Genomic DNA, 25,540 nt, shown 5'->3' on the forward strand with positions numbered 1-25,540 from the left:
TGAAAGGAAGGACGCTGAAACTCCGTGCAAATGATGTGTGCCGCGATACCACGCAACTACACCGGGGACACGAAGATGCACGTGTTCAACTTCCCGCGGGAGGAAACACTGAGGAACGCTCGGATACGTGCTGTGCCACGGGAAAACCCCTTAGACACCGAGAATTCCAGGGTAAGCTCATTTTTTGTATAGCATTGTTATTTTGTAGCAGCATCAACGAAGCAACGCACCGAAAGGTAGGACAGAGCCATAGAGAAAGAAAAAGGCTAAGAGCGGACACTCCGAGAAATCTGGCCTCAGGAACTACGTCACGGCTACGTAACGAACTAGTGCTCTCACCAAACGCCAGAGAACGCAGGCGCGAAAAAAGACAATATTGTAATGAATTCTGCTCAATCGTTTTACAAAATAATAATTAAACGCCCAAATTTGGCGTGTTGCTTATACATAAAAACAGAATTTATCCAAGACCCCTTTCGTGCTTTTTGTTCTTCATCCGTACTGCCATGAACACCAGACACCATTCGTCCATCGAGAAGAAATCAACGATTCGTGTTCTAGCTGCGTGCCAGTTGGAAGGTATCGTAAACGTCGCCTGCGGAGGTGTTTTTGTGTGTGGGACAGGTGAGTCCCGTTTTCAAGCGAAGCTTGAAGTAACTGACTTGTGAGGGCGACGAGATTCGCTAACAAACCAGTTTGCGGCTTTATAGAGCCGGCTAGACGCGAACAATGCAAAAAGCATGCGCCCTGAAGAAACGCGTAGCGACAGGGCTGGTACCATGTACTTTCTTGCTACCCCCGCCGAGAACGGAATAATCTTTGCTGGTTGCGTTCTGTGAGAATCATCAAACAACGCGAAGCTGCCATTGCACCGGTTCACGGCTGTGCACTGCACTGCGACTCGCTGCTTGTCAGACGCCATCGAAACGCTGCGTCTCCGTTTGCGGGGGTAAACCGTTCTTGCCTAGCGCTGTTTGCGATAACCACGGTATCGGTGTGCTATTGAAATTGTTCGTGTTGGCGTACTAAAAACGATCTGCTGGGCAACGCCTAAGGTCAATATCAAGAATTGCACATTGCAGGCAAATTCCGGTTTCGAGAAAATTGAATTCCTAACTAGCGTTTACATGATCGCATGATGGTTGACGGTCCTTTTGTTGGCCCGTTCCAGAGGCTGACGAACGCTGGAAAGAACATAAAAGAGGCCACGTCAATTCAGACCGAAAACGGCGTTCCGCAGACGGGCGCTACCTAAATAAAGAAAAGCAGGGCGTTAGGCACGCTGTAGCCAAGCTTTGCTTGGTCGTTTCCCCTATAGGGTAAGGGCTCCTGAATATTATAATAATATTGCTTGCAAACAATGGCATGTGACATAAACAGCGAGTGTAGCTTATTGCGTTTTGTACTGCAGCGAGGTGTGTATCTACGGCGCACGGACGGACGCTGGTGTATACCTCCATGCAGATTGTTTGTGCAGAAAAGTAATGGTGGGGAAAAGTCACCAATGACTACTGCATGTACTTATTGCGGCGGCCGTGTTGGAAAGTACTGCACATTCTAGTAACTTTCGGTTCCTTATCATTTTTTCGTGGCGGAATATATTGCACAACGTATTCTCGCGTAGGCATGGCGTGGCGCGCATTGGAACAAAGGCCTTGTATTTGAACGTTTCAAATTCATCATTGCCACGCTTATGTGACCTGCTATTTTGGCTACCAATTTACTCCTTATACTGAGTACGTACAGGGGTGTCCAAAAGTTCAAAGGCGGCAATGTCATGGGATTACATAGGATGGCGGCCTGGGAACTTTTGAACACCCTTTATGGGGTCATAACCTTTATCCTTGTAAGTCCGAGTTTTGTGGGTCAGAGGTCAGAATCTGTCGGTGGTTTCTATTGTGCATAGGTTCGCTATTCATTCAAAGCGGTTTACTGGTACAGTTATGACGTGTACATATGGTTTTGGTAATTAACGAAGCTTGCACTTATTGACATTTTCAGATCGTGCTGAGGCCATGCCTTCCGGTGGTCCAAGCTACGGCAGCTATTGCTGCGTGTCGGGGTGCTTTAACAACGCCACAACCCAGAAGAAGCCTATCTTGCCTTGAAATAAAAACATTGCGGAAACTCTGTCTCTAAGATACGTATGACCGCTTAATTGCACCAAAACACAGAAGAGAAACTTCTGTGTTTTGTGAAACGCGTGCAGTGAATTATGATTACCTATATCTCCATTTGTTATATCTTAATCGAAATAAAAATTGCGTTACGACCTCAATTCACACCAAATATTGAAGTAGACAAAATAGGGAATCGCTAAACCAAAATGACAAATAAAAGCGTTGCCATTTGGGTGACGATGAGAGGTCTGAAATGACAAGCTTCCGCTACAGCCTAACGTCGGTTACGCGGGGTAATCCAAATTTCGCACCAGCGAAACCGAAACAGGAAGTGCAGGTTATTGTTCTTATCAACCGCCAGGTGCACTAGGGTCGATTGGACCACTGGGGTGTATGGGAGTGTGCCCTCTTAACTTTTTTTTCTTTCTCTATGACAGAGCTACCGCCGACGCCATCCGCATTTGTTCGCATTCACGCCGAACGCGTGCAGTGCCCGTAACTATACAGCCAGCGTCTCTGACGGCGGCTGGGCAAGTTTGACAGTGCAAGGAGCATTGGACTCACTCGCCGTGCAGCATGCGAAGTCGCTGCCTCTTGTCCATCGCGCAACATTTCTGAATCAAGCGTCCTTCCTTTGTTTAGATCACTATCGTCATCATTTCTGACCAGGTTTCTGTTGTAGATCTGTGTTTACTTTTGTTGACTCATGCTTGCGCAATTGCATCTCGTAAACTGTGCGTGTTCGGCGCGAACGCGGGGAAACATGGACGGCGTCGCTGGCAGCCCTGTCCCACATTTCGGTGCGTTCCCTCGTTGGCGCTGCTCCGATTTCATTGAAAGAAGATATACCTACAAGTTTAACTGGCTCACAAGCGGCACGTTTGTAGGTCAAGTACTAATGGGTTTGCTCATTGCAGATAAAATTTATTTCTAGTTATGCCAACTTCACGGAGGAGGACATTATTCGAGTAGCCTCGCACGCCGAGCAAGCAACTGGTCGTACCATCACAGTGCCGCTATCTCATGTGCGCCTTCGCCCGGACGCTGTACCGTCGAAGTTCCCGAGCTGTCAGAGCTACATGTCTAGGAAACCTGGTAAAAGGGAAGCCCCAGACCTCAAGCGCGCGCGCATAGAGCATGCTGCCCTCCACAAAGCCATCGCTGAATCCAATGAGGCCTTTAACAGAGCACGCGAGGAGGACAAAGCCAATTCTTTGAGTGAGCTTACCAGCCACTTGAGGAACCAGGAGATGAAGTTGTGGAGCGTAATTGAAAAAAAAAATGGCTGTGGCTTAGGTAAGGTTAAGCCCAGGACGCGAAGCATACTAGCCTTTATTTTAGTTGTTGAACCACTGTTTAGCCTGGTGAACTGCTGTTGCTTGGCTATATTTGGTTCGGCTAGACGAAGAAACAACTCATGCATTACTGCTTCGCCTTCAAGAGTGGAACGCGAGAGCGTTCCCGTCGACCCGCCAAGGGGTGTAAGACAATGGGCTACAGGGCAGCGACTACGCGCCCCGCATTGGACGCGGTGAGCGTCGAGCAAAGCAGCGTTCGGCACGCAACGAAATGTGCGCCTGAGCAAGAGACGCACGCCTTAGAAACAGCTCGTTTCTAAGGCAACACCGCATTCACTAGAGGCGCTTTTGTACCGCTTTGAAGCATCGTACTCGTGGCTCAGTGGTAGCGTCTCCGTCCCACACTCCGGAGACCCTGGTTCGATTCCCACCCAGCCCGTCTTGCAAGAGTTAAGCCACTTCTCCTCTGTCGTGACGTCACGGTGTCACCTGGTTTCAAGGCGACACCGCCGCACCTGAGGAGCTGGGTTGAGCTCTCGTAATATGCTTCGCATAAAAAAAAATGAAAGGCTTCTCATTCACATCGTCGACGATGAAACACCGTGGCTGAAATACTGTGTTTGCGTGAAACAAGACTTCAGCGTGGCGCTACATGTCGTGAAAACCGCCGTGAAAAAGCTAGCCGCAAATGTGTTTGTTTCCAGAATTGGTAACAGTAAAAGGGGCATCGTGGAACTCTTTGAAGGCATCAAGAAGTGGCATGGTGACCGGATGTCCAAATCAGTCGCGAAAATTTCCGAGAGCGTTTGTTGACGGCTGTATCAGTTTTCCGCGTCCCCAGCAGAACACGACGCCGACTGTATTCGATTTCTGAAAGAGCAAGTCACCTTGTACGTATCGAAAAAAAAAGCGCAGACACTACTCTGCTGATTTCATGGTGTTCTGCTCCACTCTTTTCACTATATCGCCCCATGCCTGCGCTTACATACGCAGCTATGGAAGCATCACCTTGCCGCATCCTATGACGATCAGATCGGTGCGCTCGTCTTATAATATGAGCCCTCAACAAGAGCATCAGAGCGATGCATTCCTCAGTTACATGGCGAGAACAATTTCTGAACTGCAAGATGACCAGCGCTTTGTCACAGTTATGGTTGACAAAATACATATAAAACCCTACTTTGACTACAAAAGGGGTAATGTTCGGGGCGCTGCGCTTAGCACAAAAGAAGCTGCAAAATGTGCGCTAATTTTGATTTTGCGCATCCTCACTTGCATATTCAAAGAAATTGCGCACATCGTGCCAGTGCACAGAGTCGAGGCGGAGTTCTTACACAAGATGCCTAAAGATGTGATTTGCGGGCTGGAAAAGATTGGGTACCGGGTTGTGTACGTTGAGAGTGACAACAACTCTGTGAACAGAAAAGCGATGTCCCTCTTCGAATCGCCTCCTTCTAAAAGAATTGAGTACCAACAACCGTCAGACACTGCAAGGGGGCTGTTTGTGCGCAATTTCGCATCGATCATGTCGCCGTTGACCCAGATCCTACATGGTGGTGCGGACCTCTCCTCCTGGTCCCCTGCGTGTGACGTCGCGTTTGCTAGGCTGCGTCGTCTTTTTGCCTATCCACCTATTCTTTGCCATTTCGACCCGACAGCTGCAACTGAAGTACATACAGACGCCAGCGGGGTCGTCCTTGCGCCGTCCTCACGCAACAAAAGTCCGGCTACTCTGAATACCAGTCAGTTGTTGATGGCATCGAGTACGCCATGACCGAAATCCTCATGAACTCACCCAGAAAGGACCCCAGAAGAAACAGCCTCTCTATCCTCAATGTATCCCCAGCTATCGCAGGGCGAGGGCGAACTCTCTCATGAGGGCCGTCAGCCTGGTTGGTGGGCAGCCCCTTGTCGTCGGAGATTTCAAAGCCCTACATAGAGTGGGGGGGGGGGGGGACACCCATGACACGCCCAATAGACGCGAGCTGTGGCAGACTGTGGTGGAAGTGGACTTGACCCTTGTCATCGATAAGGATTTCCCCACTAGGAGAGGCCACTTCACATGCCGGCACAATACCCGAGACCTCTCTTTTGTCAAGAACGTAGGGGAGGTCAAGTGGGTCAACGCTGCTCTAGATTTGTGCTGTCGAAATTTCGTCCCAGACAATTCGTGTCACCTCTGGCCCCCAACAGCGCAAGGCGATCCACAGTGTTCGAGGAAACGATGACCTCGTCATACTCCAAGCCGATAAAGACAACGCGACAGTGCTTCTGGATCGGAGTGATAACGTCGGCAGGATGCTGTTCTTGCTGCGCAACGAGGGCGCCTATTCTCGTCTTGACAAGGACCCAACCAGCAAAATATAGAAAGACTTGCAAAAGTTACTCACGGATGTGTTTCGTCTCATCCCTCTGAGGTATAAGCACCTTTACTATAGACTCCTCTCCCACAACGGCTCCGCTGCAGGTCTCTATGGCCTCCCCAAGATACACAAGCCTGCTGTACCAATGCGGCCAATCGTGGATTACAGACGGTCTCCTCTTCAGGGCCTTTCAAGTACTTGCACAGCGTCGTGTTGCCACTTGTGGGCTGTGACTCGACACATGTGCCTAATTCGAGTGACTTTATCAAAAAGGTATGCAAATTTAGACTTAACGATAACGACAACTTCGACGCGACCTCCCTGTTTACTTGTGTGCCGATCGACCTCCGTGTTCACGTGTGTTTTGCTGCCCTCCAAGATGACGCTTCGCTGTCCGAGAGGACACCGTTCGAAGTTACGTACCTTCGCAAGCTTTAGCAGTTCTGCTTGAAAATGCTTATTTCGTTTTCCAAGGCTGCTTCTACAAGCAACTGCAGGGAGCGCCGATGTCGGTCACCGCTGCAAACCTAACGATGGAAGCAGTAGAACGCCGGCCTCTAGTGACGTTCTTGCCGCAACCAAGAATATTTTTTATATATGTGGAAGACTGCTTTTGTGTGGAAAAGAAACCTGCCGGAGGCGCTTTTTGTCGCATATAAACTCAATAGAGCACGCCATAAATTTTACCGTTCAATTGAAGGAGGATCATCGCTTGCCTATTGCGGATGTCATGGTGCAACGTGAAGGAAGAGGACTTAGTTTTAATGTGTTCCAAAAACATGTGCACAAGGGACGCTACATTACCTTAATGTCAATTCATCCTGGTTGCCACAAACGTTCCGTCGCCGCATCGGTCATACATCGTTCGAAACAAACCTGCAGCTCTCCTAAAAACCTAGAAAAAGGTTTGGTAGCAATTCATCTTGAATTGTCACGGAACAGTCACCCTACTTGGTTTATGGCTCCGCTGCATCGCCATGTATCCCGCCCACCTGGTGCTTCCTCCTCCACGTGTGCTCCTCGTAAACATGCTGCGATACCTTATGCTCGCGGTACTAACGAGGCCTTAACCCGTATACTTCGTTTGTTTGATGTGCATGTTGAACATGTGCCAGCGGAAAAGCTGGAAAACGTGCTTCTAAATGTCAAATACAAGCTTCCGGAAGAAAGGTATCCAGGTGTTGTGTATAATATTCCTTCTGCGTACTGTAGTTACGTCTTCATCAGCAAGACGGGCAATTTTCAAAAGCGCATTAAGGAACACTGTCATGATGTCAAAAAACAAAAAGTTTCTTCTAACGCTCTTGCTGAGCATTCTGTAACAGAAGGACATGATATTGACTAGTGTAAGGTGCATGTGCTAGCCACTAAAAGTAATCTAACCTTGCGTTTTCGTCTCGAGTCATTACTAATCTAAACTACTGATCGCACACCGAACCGCAATGACGGCAGCCTTCCTTCCGTTTGTGACCGCTGTTTTCGCCTACTTATGTGCCCTTCTCGGGCACATAATGGCCTCCTCGCCTTTCGCTCATTTTTCTTATGAACAAGGCCCTGTGTGGGAGCCGAAACGTCTTGGTTTCTTTCCTTTTAATGTTTTTGGTCGGCGTTCGTTTTACCCTTGACTATGAGTGATCTCGACCAGACGACTTTTCGTCGAACTCTTGATTTCAGATACTTGTTCACTTTATTCGCCCATTTATTTTGATCTATGCTACTCTACTCTACGCTGCTTTGACTTCTTATTTATTTTTATCACAATACCGACATTTCGCTTATACGTGCATTACGTAGACTTACGTGTTAAAGAGACAATAAGTATGCACCACATATGTGAATCAGCGTTAGAAAAAAGTATACAATTTGTGTAGTCGGCGAAAGCACCATGTCAAAGAAAATGCGGAAGCTATACATTTCAATCAGGGATAAAGACAAGCAAAGGGAATGTGAAACCTACCGTAAAGGTGCCAAACCAAACAAAATTAGAGCTTATTGCGAGAACCAGCCGGATAAGACAAAACGCAACAGACGCTGATTATGGAATGTCAAAATTGCATTGATAACACTTGCACAGGAAGCAGACTAAAAAAATTACATCCATAAGCAAAATTGGAGGCGAAGAAGACGATCCGAAAATGTGCATCTGATACTTCTGCAAGTCGTCGGCGGGCAGCGAATTCTATGGTGTGATGGTGCGCGAGAAAAGGATTGCTGGTGTCGTGGTTTGTGAAACAATTTCACCAACGAATACAACACCCTCTAATGAAAAATTCCAGCGCACCTCTATACGTGTTTTCATTTCGCAATATATTGGCTGGCGCGGACAACCTGTCTCGTCTGGCACGTTGCAAATGGAGCGAAGTGCTGCGTGACTGCCTCGCTAATCTAGGGAACGCGAAAGTCAGCGCGTGGGTGACGCATGGGCACGATTCACAGACCTGCGAGACGACGCGTGCTACGCTGACGCCATCTCGTAGCCATCGTTGCCGCACTATGCTTTCCCTCTCACACATTCGCCAAATCAGCCTATGCTTTCCGACTCGTGGTTCCGCCTCACACTCCTCTTCGCTTTCCTCCTCGGGCATTTCATCCCCCGGAGTGCATTCGCTTTCATGTTTCGCTGTGCTCGTTCGCTCGGTTCCGCCGCCGCCGCTGGCGCTCAGCGCAGGAACGGACGCCCAACAGCTGCGCTCCAAAATCATCTTATCTTGAAGGAGTGGTCGCAGAGTTTCGACAAGTAAGTTGTCGGCTGCAGATCTCTTTATCGAAGAATGATTGATTGAAAAAATACTATCGTGAGCAATATGGGCGGGAACATGCGAATGCGTAGCGAATAGCCTCGAAACGGAGTTAGAGCGATAGAAGGAGGGCGCCACCAGAAACAGAGGAGAAATCGGGCCGCTCTTCCGCCAACTGTTGGCACTCCCATCGCGCCGGCGTCTGTCGAAAATGGCAGCTTACGACATTTCAATGGTCGCCGATAGCGGATGAGACGGTTCTGTGCACAGTAACTGACAGCCAGTCATTTGTTTTCAGTAATGCTTTTTTTAGAGCGCAGCTCTTAGGCGCCCATTCCTGCGTTCAGCGTGAGGTGTTTTCAGATATACCCCCACAGGGCCTGATGCATATCTTATTGAGCGCATCGTGGTCACACGTTCCACACAGACGGACGTATTTCTCAGGGAAGTAGCCCTTGAATATTTACGCTCCGAAATAGTGCTGCTATTCGCCAAGCTTCGGTGCACAAAGTTACCAGGAACCGCTATATCAAACAGCTTTATCAATGCGTGCTTGTTCCGCACTTTGTATAAAGAGACACATGGTGGGAGGGCCAGCAGCTATTAGAACAGCGTCCTCCTTTCCACTTTGTTTCCAATGACGGCCACCACGTATCACCCGTAGCAGGGTTCGAGGCTATTTGACACACGCTCCTGCGTTCCCGCTCATATTGCTCACGATAGTACTTCTAAAAAAATGTGGCATGAAAATGTTTTCGACGTCTGGCGAGCTCATCCCAATCGAGGTAACGTTCAATGTCCGTAACGCTTCTTGGCACGGAATATTTTGCAGTCACGAAACGCGCTTAGTGATTTTGAATGGTTAGATTCTGTTTATGTATGTTTGGTATAGGGGCCCATATAGTGCACGCGTAATTTATAATAGGACAAGTGTTAGAAAATTAAAGCCACTGCTTCACCGTTTCTTATAATGAAATTAGAGTACAGCCTGCTTTAAGCGATATATCATGGACGTGCCCGTATTCATTCCAACCTACACTGGAGAAAGAAGTTATACTTAAGCACTCGGCTTCGATCACTGCTTCGACGACTTGTTTGCTTAATCGAAAAAAATTGCGAAGCGGCACACGCTTGCGATTAAACCTGATTTTGATCAATGTTTGTATTTCTTAAAAGCTAATTTTGTTCCACGCTTCTCTGGCTTCAAAAGAGGCCCAAACCATGTCAATGCACTCCCTCAATTGTGGTTTTACCGCAGGCTGCCAAAGCTATCTGGCCAACCAATTATTATTTAACCTCGAACCTCGAGAAGATATCCGATTTTAAGCACAGAATGTCATTTGTGAAAGTTAGCGCTGGCACGATTACTCCTTTCCAGATTTCACGCTCCATCTCATATGGACACGTATACTTATTTACACTTTTCTAGGGGACTGCATAGCTTTTGCTAACAATGAAATGATATGTCTCGGCGCAAGCCACGCCAGCATAATCTTAAACTGGAGCACCACAAGGGTCCGTACTTGTACCTATATTATCATTAGTTTATATTATTGACATAAGCAATAAGCTGAATTCTACGGCCAGACAGTTTGCAGAAGATTGCGCGATATAAAGACAAATAAATGATCATTCTGATCCACTTCGCTTACAATCGGACGTAGACAAGATTAACAATTAGTGTACGCAATGAAACATGGAAATTAACAACTCAAAAACCAAAGTCATGAGACTTACCACAATATCTGACCCCGAACCTTTCCATTACACTTTAACCAGTATGACCGTAGAATCGTTACCTGTCATAAAATATGTAGGGATCTATTTAGCATCCCACCTTTCGTGGAAGATTCACATAAGTGCGATTATTAAGAAGGCTTCTAAAACACTCGAATTTCTCTGACGCAATCTGCGTTTAGCTAGTGCAGACACAAATGTTTTAGCATACATGACAATAGTGCATTCGGATGTTGGTTTACGCCGCTTTGATTTGGAACCCATACCAAGCATGCATAATAACAAAATTGGAGTGTCTTCAAAATAAAGCCGCTCGATTGATATCGAAGAACAACTCGGGTACAAGTGTGTCTCAAATAAAGAAAGCGCTCAAGTTACCTCTTCTTGAAAGACGTAGAATGCTTTCCATTCTGTCATTGTTCCACAAATTATATCACAGGCACTCTTCTTTTGCTATGTCCCGCATCATGCCAGCGCATCGCTTATTCCCACGCATCGACCACCAACTGAAAGTCGAACCCATCTTTGCTCGCACTAATCTCTTCTTTCATTCGCCTCTCGTCCTCGCCGTCCATCAATGGAATCTTCTGCCTGGCACCATTGTGTCTGTCATTGATTACGAAGCGTTTGCAACCACCCTGAAACGTCACTCTAAGCTGTGACCTTCATCCTTCCCTTCCCCCCCCCCCCTTTTTATATATATCTAAAACTACTCTCTGCGAAAATTGAATGCTTGTTGATGCTTGTTGCTATCTGTCTTTATATTTTGAGTTTTTTTTTTCAAGATGCTGTTAACGGCCAATGACTTCTGTACACATCGCAGTTCTGCGTTGCTTTGTGCTTACTGTTGTCCCCCCCCCCCTTCCTATCTGATACCTACCCTGGCCTTTAGGGTGCTTGAATAAATAATTAAATAAACGTGCTATAACGGTATCCTAAATTAAATCTGTCGTGTAACCTGTCGCCGAAGCTTGGCTACTCAGAATGTCTGCGCGACGCTAATAGTTTTGTATATTCTGGAAGCCACGCGGCCACCAGCGCTGGAGCCTTCGACAAGTGAGGTATAAAAGCCGACGCACTTGACCAGCAGATGAAATTTTCGACGTCAGGCTTGCAATGGAGGGCCACCTACACCGCACCCAAACACTGCTCCAGTTTATTTCTAGTTAGTCGGGCTTCGCTAACACTGTTTCTTTGCATTCCTGCATTCTTGTTACGTTTACATCTCTCGCCCTTTGCCGGGCACGCGTCCAGCGTTGCTACATTCAAAGCCCAAATGAACAGCTGTCTAGCCTGCTTCTTGAGGACTTCGGTGGATTCATTCCGTCCGCAGGTTATGGAAAAAGAGTATGTAAAATCCTGTGCTCTGAATAAATAAGGTAGGCAAGGATTTATCGTCAAGCACTCAGTGTTCAAGTGGATCAAGGACCTGGGACCCGTCAAGTCAAAGCCCGAAAATGACGAGAGCTGACTGTGCTCATTGACAACACCGTGGAACATGGGTGGCAACAGGAATTGTTTCTTTTCGCAACTGGCGCGGAGCCTCCAGTCCTAGGAAAGCGAAGCATGTGCACACAGACGTAGGTGCGATCCTTCCGGACTTTGTCACAAAGACTCCTGCTTGTGGGCGTAAGCGTGCTACAGTCGGATGGAATCATCCGGAGGAACTTCTGACTAATGTGCGTGATGTGTATAGACGTGCTCCATAATGAGAGTGACCGTTGCCTGTCTGAGGGCGTAGAAGTGCTCCCGTTGTACCTTCCTCGTCAAAATGATATTCCCGTTGGAAAGGTGTTTTCTTACCTCACCGACGAAGGGCTTTGTCTGCAGCAGCTGACAAAGAGGGCGTTTTTGTTGTCACACCTAGAAGTAAGTTCTTAAAAGCATTGTTCTTAAAAGAATTCTAAAAAGAACTCTTAAAAGAATTGTGGAAGACAATGATAGTTCACACCACCATTGTCTTCCAATATTTAAAAGAATCGCAAGCTTCGATTGATTCGGTGTTTGTTAGATGAACAGATTTGATCTCAGGAGGGTAAAATTAAAAGTGAATTGCATGTTAGCAAAATTGAATCTTTGCACTCTCACAGGATCTGTAGACCAGGAAGTGTTGGCCCTTCGGTTGTTTTTCTTAGCAAGAACCCACAAACCTGAAGCGCCTTTTTGTGTCAATATGTCGGGAAAAGGCACGAAAAGGTAAACTCCTTTTCTTAGTGGCTCAAGTGTCACTTTAAGAAGCTAGAAGTCAGTGATCCGTTTCTGATTAAGGGATCTTCCGGCATTAGGCGCTATCTTTCTTAACATTCTGACGTTTAATTTAAGGCTATGTCCATATATATTCAAGACGTACTACTGCGCATCAGGCACTCTTGGTTTTTCTGGAAGAAGCTATTTTCAGTTTGGTGATGTGGCATTCCAAAATGAGTGTGGTGTTTCTGTTTGCTATTTTATAAAACTCCTTCAACTTTCCCTTTCTCGACCTTCGCCGAATGGAATCGGAACTTCCTCCTTAAAAAAAGCGCGATATGAATAGGGTCTTCTATTTCTCTCTCTCTGGGCTATTTATTTTTGGCTTACCTAGACAGTAACGTTGAGCCATGGTTGGACAATACAAAAATCGGGAAAGTCTTTCATTTTGCGGGATATTTTCTCATTCTTTCTCATTGTAAGGATAGCTGTGTGGCGGCCTCTGCTTGGCAGACGTTGGTTCTGTTTGAAGAATGCTTAGCCCCGCTCTTACTCACGCACGAATTTCCGAAGAATAGATGGCTTAGGGGCGCTATAACGCAAAACTATTCCAAACCTTTCTATTCCAATTCTGCTATCAGTCCTCCGCGATTGGTCGAAAACTTTTTCAACTATCTCCGCTTCACCTGTCTGTCACGCGACGTCACGAAAACCGCAAGACCTCCCCATCTGATATGATGTGTACACACTGATTGTGCATGATCTGAGAGAAAAAAGCAAAACAGTTATTTCTGATTCGACCCCTTTTCGCCATTAGCCCTCGGCTATGGGTAAAAAGTTTTCGGATGCACCCACTTCACCTGCCTTTCACGCGACGTCACAAAACCGTACAAACTCGCCGCGTCAAAGTGACGTGAACGCGATAAAGATGCATTAATTTGCCGAACAAAACTGTATTTTATTCGGAATAGCCGCAGGCTGCCCCGTTCCAAAACGAATAAAAGATGGCTGCCGCCGATCGCTGAGACGCTGGCTACTCGCACCTGCCGGAGAGCATCGGTGTATTTGCGCATAATAAAACTTCTTGCGTGGCAGTGTAACGTTTTCGAGCCCTTTCGGCACGTTTACCACCTCATTCTACCAACTATTCTTTGGTGACGGTCAGTTTTAGCGTCATTCTTAAGCTTCCGTTGCATGCCGCCGTGATTTTCGACCAGCCACCACAAGCTAAGTAAGGGAAAGTCGACCAATCGCAGGCGCCGGCACCGTCCTCTTCATCCGGTTATCGATGTTCAGTGCACTGGCTCTGCCTCAGTGAATCCCGCTCCACTTGAGTGTTCTCCTCGCCTCTTGTCAGCCAATTAGATACGACAAGCCGCTCAGTGTAGGCAATGTTATTTGTTGTTCAAGCAAACAAAAGTGACCTCCTATGAACGAGGAGAGCGTTTGATTGGTCTGTTCAGACAACCTTGCGGGTGACCGCCCGGTGCTTGCGTCGGTGGTTACGCAAATTTGACGTCAGGAAATTGTAATAGAAACATATTGGAATAGTTTTACGTTATAGGGCCCAGGTTTCTAGATTTGAAACTATCCTTTTCTCGGCATCATGTATGCTGGGTGCATGAGCCGCGTCCCAAAAGCCCCTATTATTTGTGCATCCGCCCACTCAAAACTAGTTAATAAAGGGACCGTTCATGCTTGCTTGCATAATGTAATACAGAAATCCTGCTATCGTTTATTAGAACCTAATTTCAGCTCGCACATTGCATGCTTGACGGCGGCTGGGCACCCTAGCAACTTTCTTGTCTGAGTAAGCTGCGCAGTAGGTTAAGCATGAACCATCAGAGCATTGAGCCTCGGGTAGATGGGCGCAGAAATAAAATGACTATTCCACCATAAATCCATGGGATCTCTTTCAAACATAAGAATGTAGGACAAAGAGCAGGTGTCGGTATAGTTTTTTCGGAGCCTGGAAAACTTCCATGGCTTTGCGTTAGAATGAATCCTGTTGCCAAGGAACGTAGGTGTTCCAGCATCGTTCACTAGAAAACAAAATATACGGATTGTTCGAAAAGTGTAGTTTACAAGAGACATACTAATGTGTGTCTGCCTTTTCTAGTGAACACAGATAGATGTATAAATATCAGACTGCAATAACATAGCAATCAAGTGCGTAAAGAGCAGAAGGCGTTTCAAGGTGTCCATTGTGCAGAACGCGGCTGTATTCTGTTATTTGATAAGATCAAAACCTTGGCTAGGCGTCCTAAAGAAAACAGACTCATTATTAAACCAGAAGCGATGGCTGAGGGCGACTCCGTTAGTAAGCTGTATATTGCATCAACAGGTAAACAACTTGCTGTCTTGAGATCGCATACGCGCTCTCGTTTGTCTTAAGGCAGGCAGTTACGGTCCGCTTGAATTTTGAATGTCTACTCATGCTCGCTTCATGTTTTGGAGGGGCCATTTTTGTCTTGGTGCCATGGTTATATACGCTGGTCATTCGAAATAAAAGTTTAATTGAAAGTCAGCGCTTGTATTTGTCGTTCTTTTGCTTCTTTCGTCTATGTACGCGCTGCAAATCAAGTTTCGACGATTGCTGACGTTGCTCACCGCTTTCATTGTGCCTGAGCATTACTCATTTTGATGAGGACAAGTTTGCCCAATAATGAGTTCGTGAAGAAGAAGGGCAGATTGAGCGAATTGGTGGTTTTACACAATATTTCAACACAGCGCCAGCGACATAGGACACCAAAAATAAAATCACACACGCACGGCGCCCTGTGTGTCCCATTTTCTTTACTGTAACCTGTGTCGGCAGTACTGTTTTTAAACATAATGGAAAGAGTTAGTTGTGAGAGTCACAGTTGTCGCTACTGTGTTATTTGTTGTGGCCGCAAAGTCCTCTATGTTTCATCATTGCTGCATTTCGCTTCCCCTTTATTTGGCGGGTACGTGACTAAGTATTTTTTTTTCGATAGGTGTACGCCGAGGTATTTACATGCGCAATGCCTGACTATGGATATGACTTGCTGCGGAATTCACTCAACTTTTTACTCGGCTCGTTATTAAATATAGTAATTCGCGACTTCTCTTCGTAAACTTAAAGGGTCCCTGAAAGATTTCGGAGAACTTTTGTATAGTTGTAGTGTAAAGGTACAATAAAACATTGGTGCCATGATTTAGGTGAAGCGTCTGATAAGAGAGCTACCGACGATTGCAAGTTACCCACCTCATGCTTCTTGTCCTGAACTCGTTCGCCGAGTAATCAGGTCTAAGCTCCGCCTCCACTGGCTATGCGTCGTGATAGGACGCCATGTCATCTACTCCTGGTTGTCTAGGAGCGAACGCGCGAAGCCTATCCAACCTCTCCGTTAGCCGCCTGGCCGTCGAGTCCAAGCATGAGCTATCGAAGCAGCGTCCATTGCGAGTGTTCTGTCGGAGCGGCGAAAGTTTTCGGTATTCTGGGAACCACAGGTTGACTGGGCGTTTTGACGGATGGGCGGAGGCATTAACTAAAGCCCCACCAATATGCTACTGCTGTGATGAAGAAGCTTTACCGCAGATGTAAAGGCATTAGCTACCTGGTGGCGCGTAGCTTAACGAGCCAAATACAGAGCTAATATAGCTGGCACTAAGTGTAAAACATATTAAACATTTAAAAAGACAACGTGTTCACGATTACGCTCCTGCTGAAAATTTACACCAGCAGCCCTTGGTTACTGGTATATTAGCTCTGGATTTGTCTGAGTTCTATGGCACCAGGTGGTAGCACCATGGAGGCCGCTCATGTTTGCGCATGTGCTCATCCTGTAAAGCGGTCAGTGCACTTGCGCATTCGTTTAAACGAATACCAGAGACTTAAAACTCTCTGTTGGGGTAGTAATCATTCGGCGAGAAGTGACAGCCGCAAACGCGTAGACGCTAGTGCGGATCGGATAGCGACACTGCGCTGCAGCCATTCCGCTCGCATTTTGCCTCGCCGCTGGACACGATGTTGTAGCTTCACATGCCACCCACCGCAGATTTCAGCCCGCAACGTAACAAGGTTGATCATTGCTGCGCGCGAAAAGAAAGCTTGAGACCAGCAATGACCGCGCAGCTCGCGTCAGCGTAGAAGTTGTAACGCAAGCAGACGACACCTGCTGTGTGCCGAAAGTGCTTGTGCGTACTGATAAATCTTCCTTGTGCATCCTCTCTCTGCTGATTGTTTTCCAAAGAAAGAATTTAAACAACTTTCCAACGACTATGAACAACATTTGTTCACCATCAAGTTGAAAAAATTATCGATGAATCAACCTACGTAGTGAATCGTATAGCTCGCCCAAAGCGTCGGACGTCAGTTTGACCAACCGCGTTTATGGGGATGGGGCGGCTGAAAACTCAGAAGAGCGGCGCCGCTTAGATCGGTGGCTATACTTAAAACGCTATAACAACTTACGCGCTTTACGCGGAACACTTAAATGCACAACTCAATAATCACAGCTACCCCAACAGTTCAGCACGTTTGTACCATCTTATCAAAAACGTATCAAGGTCCCTTCAAGGCCTACATTTGTCGCTACGTTGCTACACATATTGCCAAGTCCCTGTAACGATGTTGCATGGTGCGGTAGTAGCACCATGTCGTCCACATACACCAGCCCGGGTACCTTGTGTTGCACCATTTGTCCATTACGCATGTAGCATAAATAAAACCGTAATTTACTGTTTTCCAGTCATCTTTCTATGTCCTTAACATGAAGCGTGAACTTCAATGGAGACTGGAGACACCCTTCCTTCAGTCATTGCTGAATTTCCCCCACTTTGTTGCATCGTCGGCCTTCCCATACAATTTGTACTCGGTTGTAGCTAGACTTCGAAGCGCCCCTTGAGGTTCATTTTAGTTGCGAATAGACTTACCCAAGCATTTTTTTCAGTCCTGTAAGCGGCCGCCCATGTTACTTTGCCAGCAGACGGGAAAATATCTCCAGCATTCATTAAACGCAGTGCAATTTGCCCAAAAGAATCGGATTGATCGTGCTGGAACTCTCACCTTTTGCGATACCAGGAGCTGGTCTGCGTGGCCCTTATTCTGTAGCAAATAGTACACGTTGGTGCGCTCCGCGGGCACTGTCGACTGCGACGTCACTGCGACGGGTTCTGCTGCAGCCAGCTGACGCGAAGGTTGTCCCGCCGAGCTTGGCGGTGCCGAGCGCGCCGCCTTACCGCGCCCTCGGCCCAAAGGTTTCTGCTTGCCCGCTGAGAAATCCGCCGGCACGTCGTCGCCTACTTTGCGTTCCATAGTTGGCGGTAAACGACGTGCGTTCCAGCTTCAATAGAAAGGCCGCCCGTGCTGCTGATGCGTGTTCCTATCAAGCATGTGGTTCCTACCCACTATGGGAGATCGGCCAAGGAATGGGTGCGTTATTTCAATTGACAATGAACGATAAATTTCAGAATATCTACAAACTTAGCGCTGCTGCAGTACGCTGCGACTGCTGCTATGGCGCACTGTATTTTTGTCAATTAGTCATAATATTGAAAGCATGCACCCCCTAAAATAACTGACTCGTCATACAGGCTCAATGAAAGTGGATGTCCAGCGAGGCTTTTGCGAAAACAACCACCACAACTGCTGAGGGGGATTGCAATGCTTATTTACCCTCTAAGCAAGCTATCGCCTTTTTTCTTGCTTAGGGGGATTAGCAACAATTGCAGATGATGGTAATTTACGCTCACAAACGGACTCCAAATATCCTGACCACCGAGAGGACAACAGTTTCACCATAGAGAAAGAAAAAGACTAAGAGCGGACACTCCGGGAAATCTGGCCTCAGGAACTACGTCACGGCTACGTAACGAACTAATGCTCTCATCAAACGCCAGGGGACGCAGGTGCAAAAAAAGAAAATGTTGTAATGAATTCTGCTCAATCGCTTTACAAAATAATAATTATACACCCAAATTTGGCATGTTTCTGATCCATAAAAACAGAATTTATCGAAGACACCTTCCGTGCTTTTTGTTCTTCATTCGTACTGCCATCACCACCAATCACCATTCGTCCATCGAGAAGAAATCAACGAAACCAGCGGCGTGCCAGCGGGAACGTCTCGTGAACGTCAGCTGCGGCGGTGTTCTTGTGTGTGAGTAAAGGTCAGTCACGTTTTTAAGCGAAGCTTGGAGTAATTGACTTGTAAAGCGATGAGGTTCGCTAAAAAAAGCAGTTTGCGACTCTATATGAGGCGGCTAGACGCGAACAATGCGAAAAGCATGCCCCCTCAAGAAACACGTAGCAAGAGGGCTGTACTAGCTGTACTTCCTTGCTATCCCCACCGAGAACGGCATAATCTTTGTTGGTTGCGTTCCGTGAAAATAATCAAACGACGCGAAGCTGCCATTGCACCGGTTCACGGCTGTGCACTGCACTGCGACTCGCAGCTTGTCAGACGCCATCGAGACGCTGCGTCTCGGTTTGCGAGGGTAAACCGTTCTTGCCCAGCGCTGTTTGCGATAACCGCGGTATCGGCGTTCCATTGAAATAGTTCGTGTTGGCGGATTAAAAATAATCTGCTGGACAACGCTTAAGGTCAATATCGTGAATTGCACATTTCAGGAAAATCCCGGTTTCGAGAAAATTGAATTCCTAAACCGCGTTTAAATCATCGCGTCACGGTTGACGGTCTTTTCGTTGGCCCTTTCTAGAGGCTGACGAACGCTGGAAAGAACATAAAAGACGCCACGCTGATTCAGACCGAAAACGGCGTTCCGGGGACGGGCGCTACCTAAATAAAGAAAGCAGGACATTAGGCACGCTGTAGACAAGTTTTGCTTGCTCGTTTCCCTTATAGAGTAAGGGCTCCTGAATATTTTGACGATCTTGCTTGCAAACAATGGCATGTGACAAACAGCGAGCATAGCTTATTGCGTTTGGTACTTTAGCGAGGTGTGTATCTACGGCGCACGGACGGACGCTGGTGTATGCGTCCGCGCGGATTGTTTATACAGAAAAGTAACGGTGGGGAAAAGTCACCAATGACTACTGCACGTACTTATTGCGGCGGCCGTGTTGCGAAGTACTGCGCATTCTAGTAATTTTCGGTTCCTTATCATTTTTTCGTGGCGAAGACATTGCACAGCGTATTGTCGCGTAGGCGTGGCGTGGCACGCATTTGAACAAAGGCCTCGTATTTGGATGTTTCGAATGTATCTTCATCACGCTTATGTGAACTGCTATTTTGCCTACCAATGTACTCCTTATACTGAGTACGTACAGGGGTGTCCAAAAGTTCACAGGCCGCGATGCCCTCCATGGGATTAAATAGGATGGCGGCCTGGGAACTTTTGAACACCTCTGTACGGGGTATTAACATTTATCCTTGTAAGTCCGGGTTATATGGGTCAGAGGTCCGGATGTGTCGGTGGTTTTATATCGTGCATCGGTTCGCTATTCATTCAAAGCGGTTTCCTGGTACAGTTATGAAGTGTACATATGTTTTTGGTAATTAATGAAGCATGCACTTATTAATATTTTCAGACCATGCTGATGCCATGCCGTACGGCGGTCCACGCTACGGCAGCTACTGCTGTTTGTCGTGGTGCTTTGACAACGGCAGAACCCAGAAGAAGCCTATCTTGACTTGGAATAAAAACATCGCGGAAACTCTGTCTCTTTGATACATATGAGCGCTCGTACCAAAACACAGAAGACAAGCGCGATAGATAAAGCCGTAGTGAATTATGATTACCTCTATCTCCATCTGTTACAACTTAATCGAAATAAAAATTGCGTCACTACCTCAATTCATACCAAATATTGAACTAGACAAAAGAGCGAATCGCTAAATCAAAGCGACAAATAAAAGCGTTGCCATTTGGGTGACGAAAAGTGGTCAGAAATGACAAGCTTCCGCGACAGCCCAACGTCGGTTACGGGGGTAACCCAAATTTCGCGCCAGCGAAACCGAAACAGGAAGTGCTGGCCAGTTGCTCTCATCAACCGCCAGGCGCGCTAGGTTCGATTGGGCCGCTGGGGGTGTATGGGAATGTCCGCTCTTAACTTTTTTTCTTTCTCTATGGTTTCACTGTAAAAGACATTCGAGTTTCGCCCATAACAGTATAACACATTGCCTTAACACCATAACACCAGTAACACCAGAGCTTGCGCAGTGTTACACGCCGGTATCATCGTCCGGTATCGGTTCCAGTGAAGAAGGTCATATGCGTGGAATTTTCAGCAATAAACGTCGTAGTTATATGCTTAACCTTCTGAGTTTCCGTTTAGACGTCCCGGTACTTGTGCCAACATAGCGATAAGTAATGAGGAATGCCACGGACGCCATACCTATAATAATAATAATAATATTAATACCTTATTGACACAGGAATTCCGCCTGCACTAATACATAATAGGCCTGCGAAAGCCGCATTGGGCATGTAGGGCAGAGCCGACAGACAGCGTTTAACACAATGTTATATCGCGGATAACACAAGATATGCAGAAACATTGTTAGCAGGCACGGCCACAGAAGAGAAACACAAACAGCAATGAGGAGGCAAAAATGAAAACAAACCACGTACCCAACGCTGAAAAGTAACAAAACTGAGCATTCTTAACACAGAGCAAGAAAACATACATCAGGCGTTTGTATATTACTTAAAAACCATCAATTATCCTACTGACAACCGCCAACAAAAAACAATCGAAATAGGAACAAAAAAAAAGACAGGAATATACATATATGACAGGGAGCAGGGCACTGAAACAAAACAAAAGTACTCTTTACACGCTCTATCCACACACATCAGTAGGTGTATAATGAAACGAATGAATTGATGTATTTGCTCTATGTAATTTCTTAAGAATTGTGGTTGAGAAGATCAAGCACATTTTAGAAGTCAATATAAGCACCTACCGCAATTAGTTTTTTACTCAAGGCTTTATATCTGATTGCTTTTTTTGTTTTAAAGGTGTCTTCAGAGGCAATAGGCATTTCCTAAAACCATGTCTGAAGTCACGCAGATGTTTATGCTTGTTCAAGCCAGAGAAAGATATATAACTCGAAGCTGCACTCTGCAAAATTGGATTAGGGTTACGTATACCAATAATATTGTTATTTTGGGCCTCGACACTAGGCCACAGTCACACTGACCTTTGCTGCTGGACGTTTGAGTTCTTCACTGAAAATAAAACCATTGCACTGATAATTACTCTAGCCTAATTCTTACTATCAGATCAGCATTCATTTGACTGAAATTGGTTTCTCCATATTGTAAAGAGGGGCTCTTAGGCACCCGTTCATGCTTTGAGCGTCGGCGTCGGCGTGACCGGCAGAACGAATGAGCACATCGGAGGATGTTAAAAGAGAGCGAACGCGTAGCCCAGCGCAGTATAAATGTAAGCGATAGCGAAGCGTGCGCGAGGAGAAAAGCGGTAGAGGAGGGTAGAGCGAAACCACAAGGAGAACAGCGGAGGAGGAGAGTGTGGTGAAAGGACGAGGAGGAAAGCGAAGTGCCGCTCGAGACGTGCTCCACCACCGAAGGACAAAAAACTGGCTGTGGCTTAGCTAAGGTTAAGCCCACGATGCGAAGCATACTAGCCTTTATTTTAACGCGATAGCGTTAAGGAGCTCGTGTCGCAGAAGAGCCAGTGTCGTCGGCGTCGGCTCAGGCGTGCGGCGCTTGCTCAGGCGCACATTTCGTTGTCGCGCCGAACGCTGCGTTGCTCGATGCTCACCGCGTCCGATGCGGGGCGCGTAGTCGCTGCGCCGTAGCAAAGCCACCTAGAAACAGTCTCTGTAGCACGCCGCAACCTTCGCTTCTCATTCCAACGAGCAGCTCAGTCTCCAGGAGGCATCTCGCCTCGTGAGTGTCTAGCAGAGGCAAGCGCAGCTGCTTATATACCGCCGCGACGCCGCGAGCGACGGCGCGAGTTGGAGTCCCGTTTCTCCTCTGTCGTGACGTCACGGTGTCACTTGGTATTGAAGACGACACATGACGACACCGCCGCGCCTGAGGAGCTGGGTTGAACTCTAGTAATATGCTTCGCATAAAAAGGAGCGAACGCAATGCGGAGCGGAGGAAGCAAGACGGCGATAGCGAGGAGAGCTCAAGAAGGAAAGCACAAGAGGACAGTACAGAGGAAGCATGAGAAGGAAAGCAGAGTGGAACAGGAGACGTGCTTCACGGCGGTGATGCATGCTGCAAGATGGCGCCATATTGATGTGCGCCGTCACGCGGTCGCCGATAAGGTAATTTCTAAAGCCTGTAGGGAGCGCGTCTAGCGATACGATATACAGCAACAAAGCGCTCGTCTCGGACGCACTGCGCATGTGCTACTTTTCCTGCGCCGCGCAGCTAGAGAATGCGCTCCGCCCGAGCCGTGCACGGACCTGTTTACGCCTTCTTTCGGAACAATGAGCGATGCAATCATTGAAAGTGCTTCGTCTGCTGCTGCTGCTGATAAATTAGCTACCAGAGCAAATACAACGCCGCCACCGAGAGTAGCCTGCAGCTCAGATTCAAATTTTCATTATATCACAAATTCAAGACACGTGAAGAACTGCGCTCAAATTTCGCATTAGGGTGTATCGTATACAATGGTTGTTGAATTTATTACGGCCATAGTAACTATACGGACATTCCAAGCGCATTTCCGTCGTTGGCGTGGGCGTCGGCTTTGCCGTCGCTGTAAGGTTCCGTATAATGTCGAAGTGCGATACAAACATCGCCGCGCACCCTGCGCCGTATGTCCGACTGAAGGCGTCCGAGGGGAGACAACCATAGAGTTTCTCAATATAACACCTAGAGGGAAATCTGGCGCCACCGCCTATGGGTGTTCCTTGACGGGGCACCGTGCCGTCACGCGAATGACGGTATAGTGTCTGCGAGGCTCGTGTTGGCTGGTGTTGTAAGAGGCATCGTCTAAAACGTGGATATGGCTACACAAATAAGGCGCTCTCCAAGTAAAATCTTCATGAAATGTTTTCATTCAGGCATATTACATCTTTACTCACCTACAATGCATGGTCAAGCGAAGAAAAACAAGAACAGACGACAAACTGTTTCAATGCGAGCGCGAACCTTGTCGTCTGTCCTCGAACTTTAGAAAATGCCTACGCCCACCTTTTCGTTGTTCAACGAAGCGTCTGTAGCTGTTATGTTATTTGTTGGTACGTGTGCTAGGTAATCTTGCAAGAGGTTATTTAAAAAAAATTGGCTAATCGAAACTTAGAATTGGGTGCGAAAATGTCATCAAAATCTACCTTAATATTCTGATTTGATTTGGTTGATGGGATTACCTCTCGAATGTTCACATTCAGGATATCTAATTGTTTTTGTACGAATAAAATCTGGGGAGTGTGAAAGCGAGGCCAATGAGCAAGGAAGAAGGAATTTTGCTCAATCATAAAGGCATATTCAGATCGTCTAAGCGGCAAGCTGTAAAATTTCAGAAATGCTTGAATTGTTATGATGAGAAATCTGCAGGGCAATGTTGGAAGGCGCGCTTCTTGATAGACAGCATTAATAGCCATAAACCTGGGGAGGCCCAGACGCAGGCGTAGGGCCCCACGCTCAAAAAGAACCACGGGTGTTATTTTATAAGCAGGGTCGCCTGAGAACTAGACACACCCAAATTGCAATATGGGGTGCACATATATTTTATATATCATCAACAGCGAGTCCCTACGTAATGAATATTGACGGTTACTCATTCTGCGCAGAATGCCTAAATCACGTTGTGCTTTACCCGCTAGGCTTTGTATGTGTGGGCTCCAGTTAAGTTTTCTGTTATATGTGATTCCCAAATATTTTAGAGACTCAGCATGTGGAGCGGGTTCTTGTTTATAAGCTATAGAAGTTGAAACCGGACCCATGAGCGGGAACACTAAAATCACGCTTTTGCTAACGTTTAATGACATACAAATTGTCTGAAGTCCTACCTCTAGAATACTCATGCATCTTTGTAATTTTTGGTATAAAGTGTTAATGTCAGCGTCGGCCGCAAAGAATGAATGTCATCTGCATATACGTAAACGTGCACGTCCTGACAAGTGGGGATGGAGCTCATTAATATTGTGAGCATTATATTACTCCTTCATCTTCTTCATCTGAATATATTCGTCATCATGGCCAGCATCATCTTCTTCAGCGCGCGAGTTGCGAAATAAACCGTTGCGGCTTAACAGCTGTCTCGCAAGTGGTGGAGGCTGCTTTCGATCCCTTGGTCACCTACGCCTTCGAGTTTCCCTGGAGCTTCGTTCAGGCCTTCGCTTGCTCCGCTTTTCCGCCAGCATGTCTCAAGAAGATCCTCCAGGAGCCTCCGGCGTCACCGTCTCCGCCCCACCGGCCGTTCTTTCATGGACCGGCAGCACGCGGCAGCGCGATCCCACCATGTTTGTTGGCCTTCGTAGTGAGGACGTTGATGACTGGCTGGACAATTATGCAACACTTCATTTGGGCCTAGTTGGTACATACTTCTGAATTAAACGTAACAGCGCAAACATATAAGACGAGCCACAAAAAGAAAGACACGACACACACTGGCGCTGACTAACAACTTCTTTTTTCCTTCCATCGTCGATGCATTGTGGCTCGTCTTATATGTTTGCGCTGTTACGTTTAATTCAGAAATATGGACAATTATGACCGCGTGAGTGAGTCTAAGCGCTGGGATGACATGCACAAGCTTCGCAACGTGACATTCTACCTCACCGACGTTGCCAGGACTTGGTTTCTCAATCACGAGAGCACCTTGCCTGACTGGGTGGCATTCAAACACCAGCTTCGGCAGATTTTTGGCGCTCCCTACGTTCGCTCTGAAGTCACCAAGAAAAAGCTTGATGGACGCATGCAACTTCCCGGGGAAACATACACATCTTATATAGAGGACGTCCTCGCCCGTTGTCGCCGTGTTGACGCCACAATGACGAAATCTGATGCTGTTCGGCACATCCTAAAGGGCATTTACCACGTCGCGTTCAACGCACTGGCGATCAAAAATCCAAATACCGCAAAAAATGTGATCGCGACCTGCCAACACCTGGACGTACTGCAGGCCATCCGGTTACAACCTGTCGCCGGCGACGCGCTTCCTTCGTCGGGTTCCAACGGGGTGG

The 25,540-nt window shown here is 47.0% G+C and overlaps 1 protein-coding gene across 1 annotated transcript in view; it reads right to left on the reverse strand.

Annotated features, from left to right (window-relative positions):
* The window catches only part of LOC135911562 (MIF4G domain-containing protein-like), a 92,103-nt gene extending 74,302 nt beyond the window's left edge, over window positions 1-17,801 (reverse strand). Inside the window, exon 1 of the mRNA XM_065443887.2 lies at window positions 17,476-17,801. Coding sequence (XP_065299959.2) covers window positions 17,476-17,724 — 249 coding nt within the window. The 5' untranslated portion in view covers window positions 17,725-17,801. The remainder of the gene's footprint in view (window positions 1-17,475) is intronic.
* Between the last annotated feature and the right edge of the window lie 7,739 nt (window positions 17,802-25,540).

This window comes from Dermacentor albipictus, chromosome 8 (assembly GCF_038994185.2).
Source record: "Dermacentor albipictus isolate Rhodes 1998 colony chromosome 8, USDA_Dalb.pri_finalv2, whole genome shotgun sequence".
NCBI classification, from domain to species: domain Eukaryota; kingdom Metazoa; phylum Arthropoda; class Arachnida; order Ixodida; family Ixodidae; genus Dermacentor; species Dermacentor albipictus.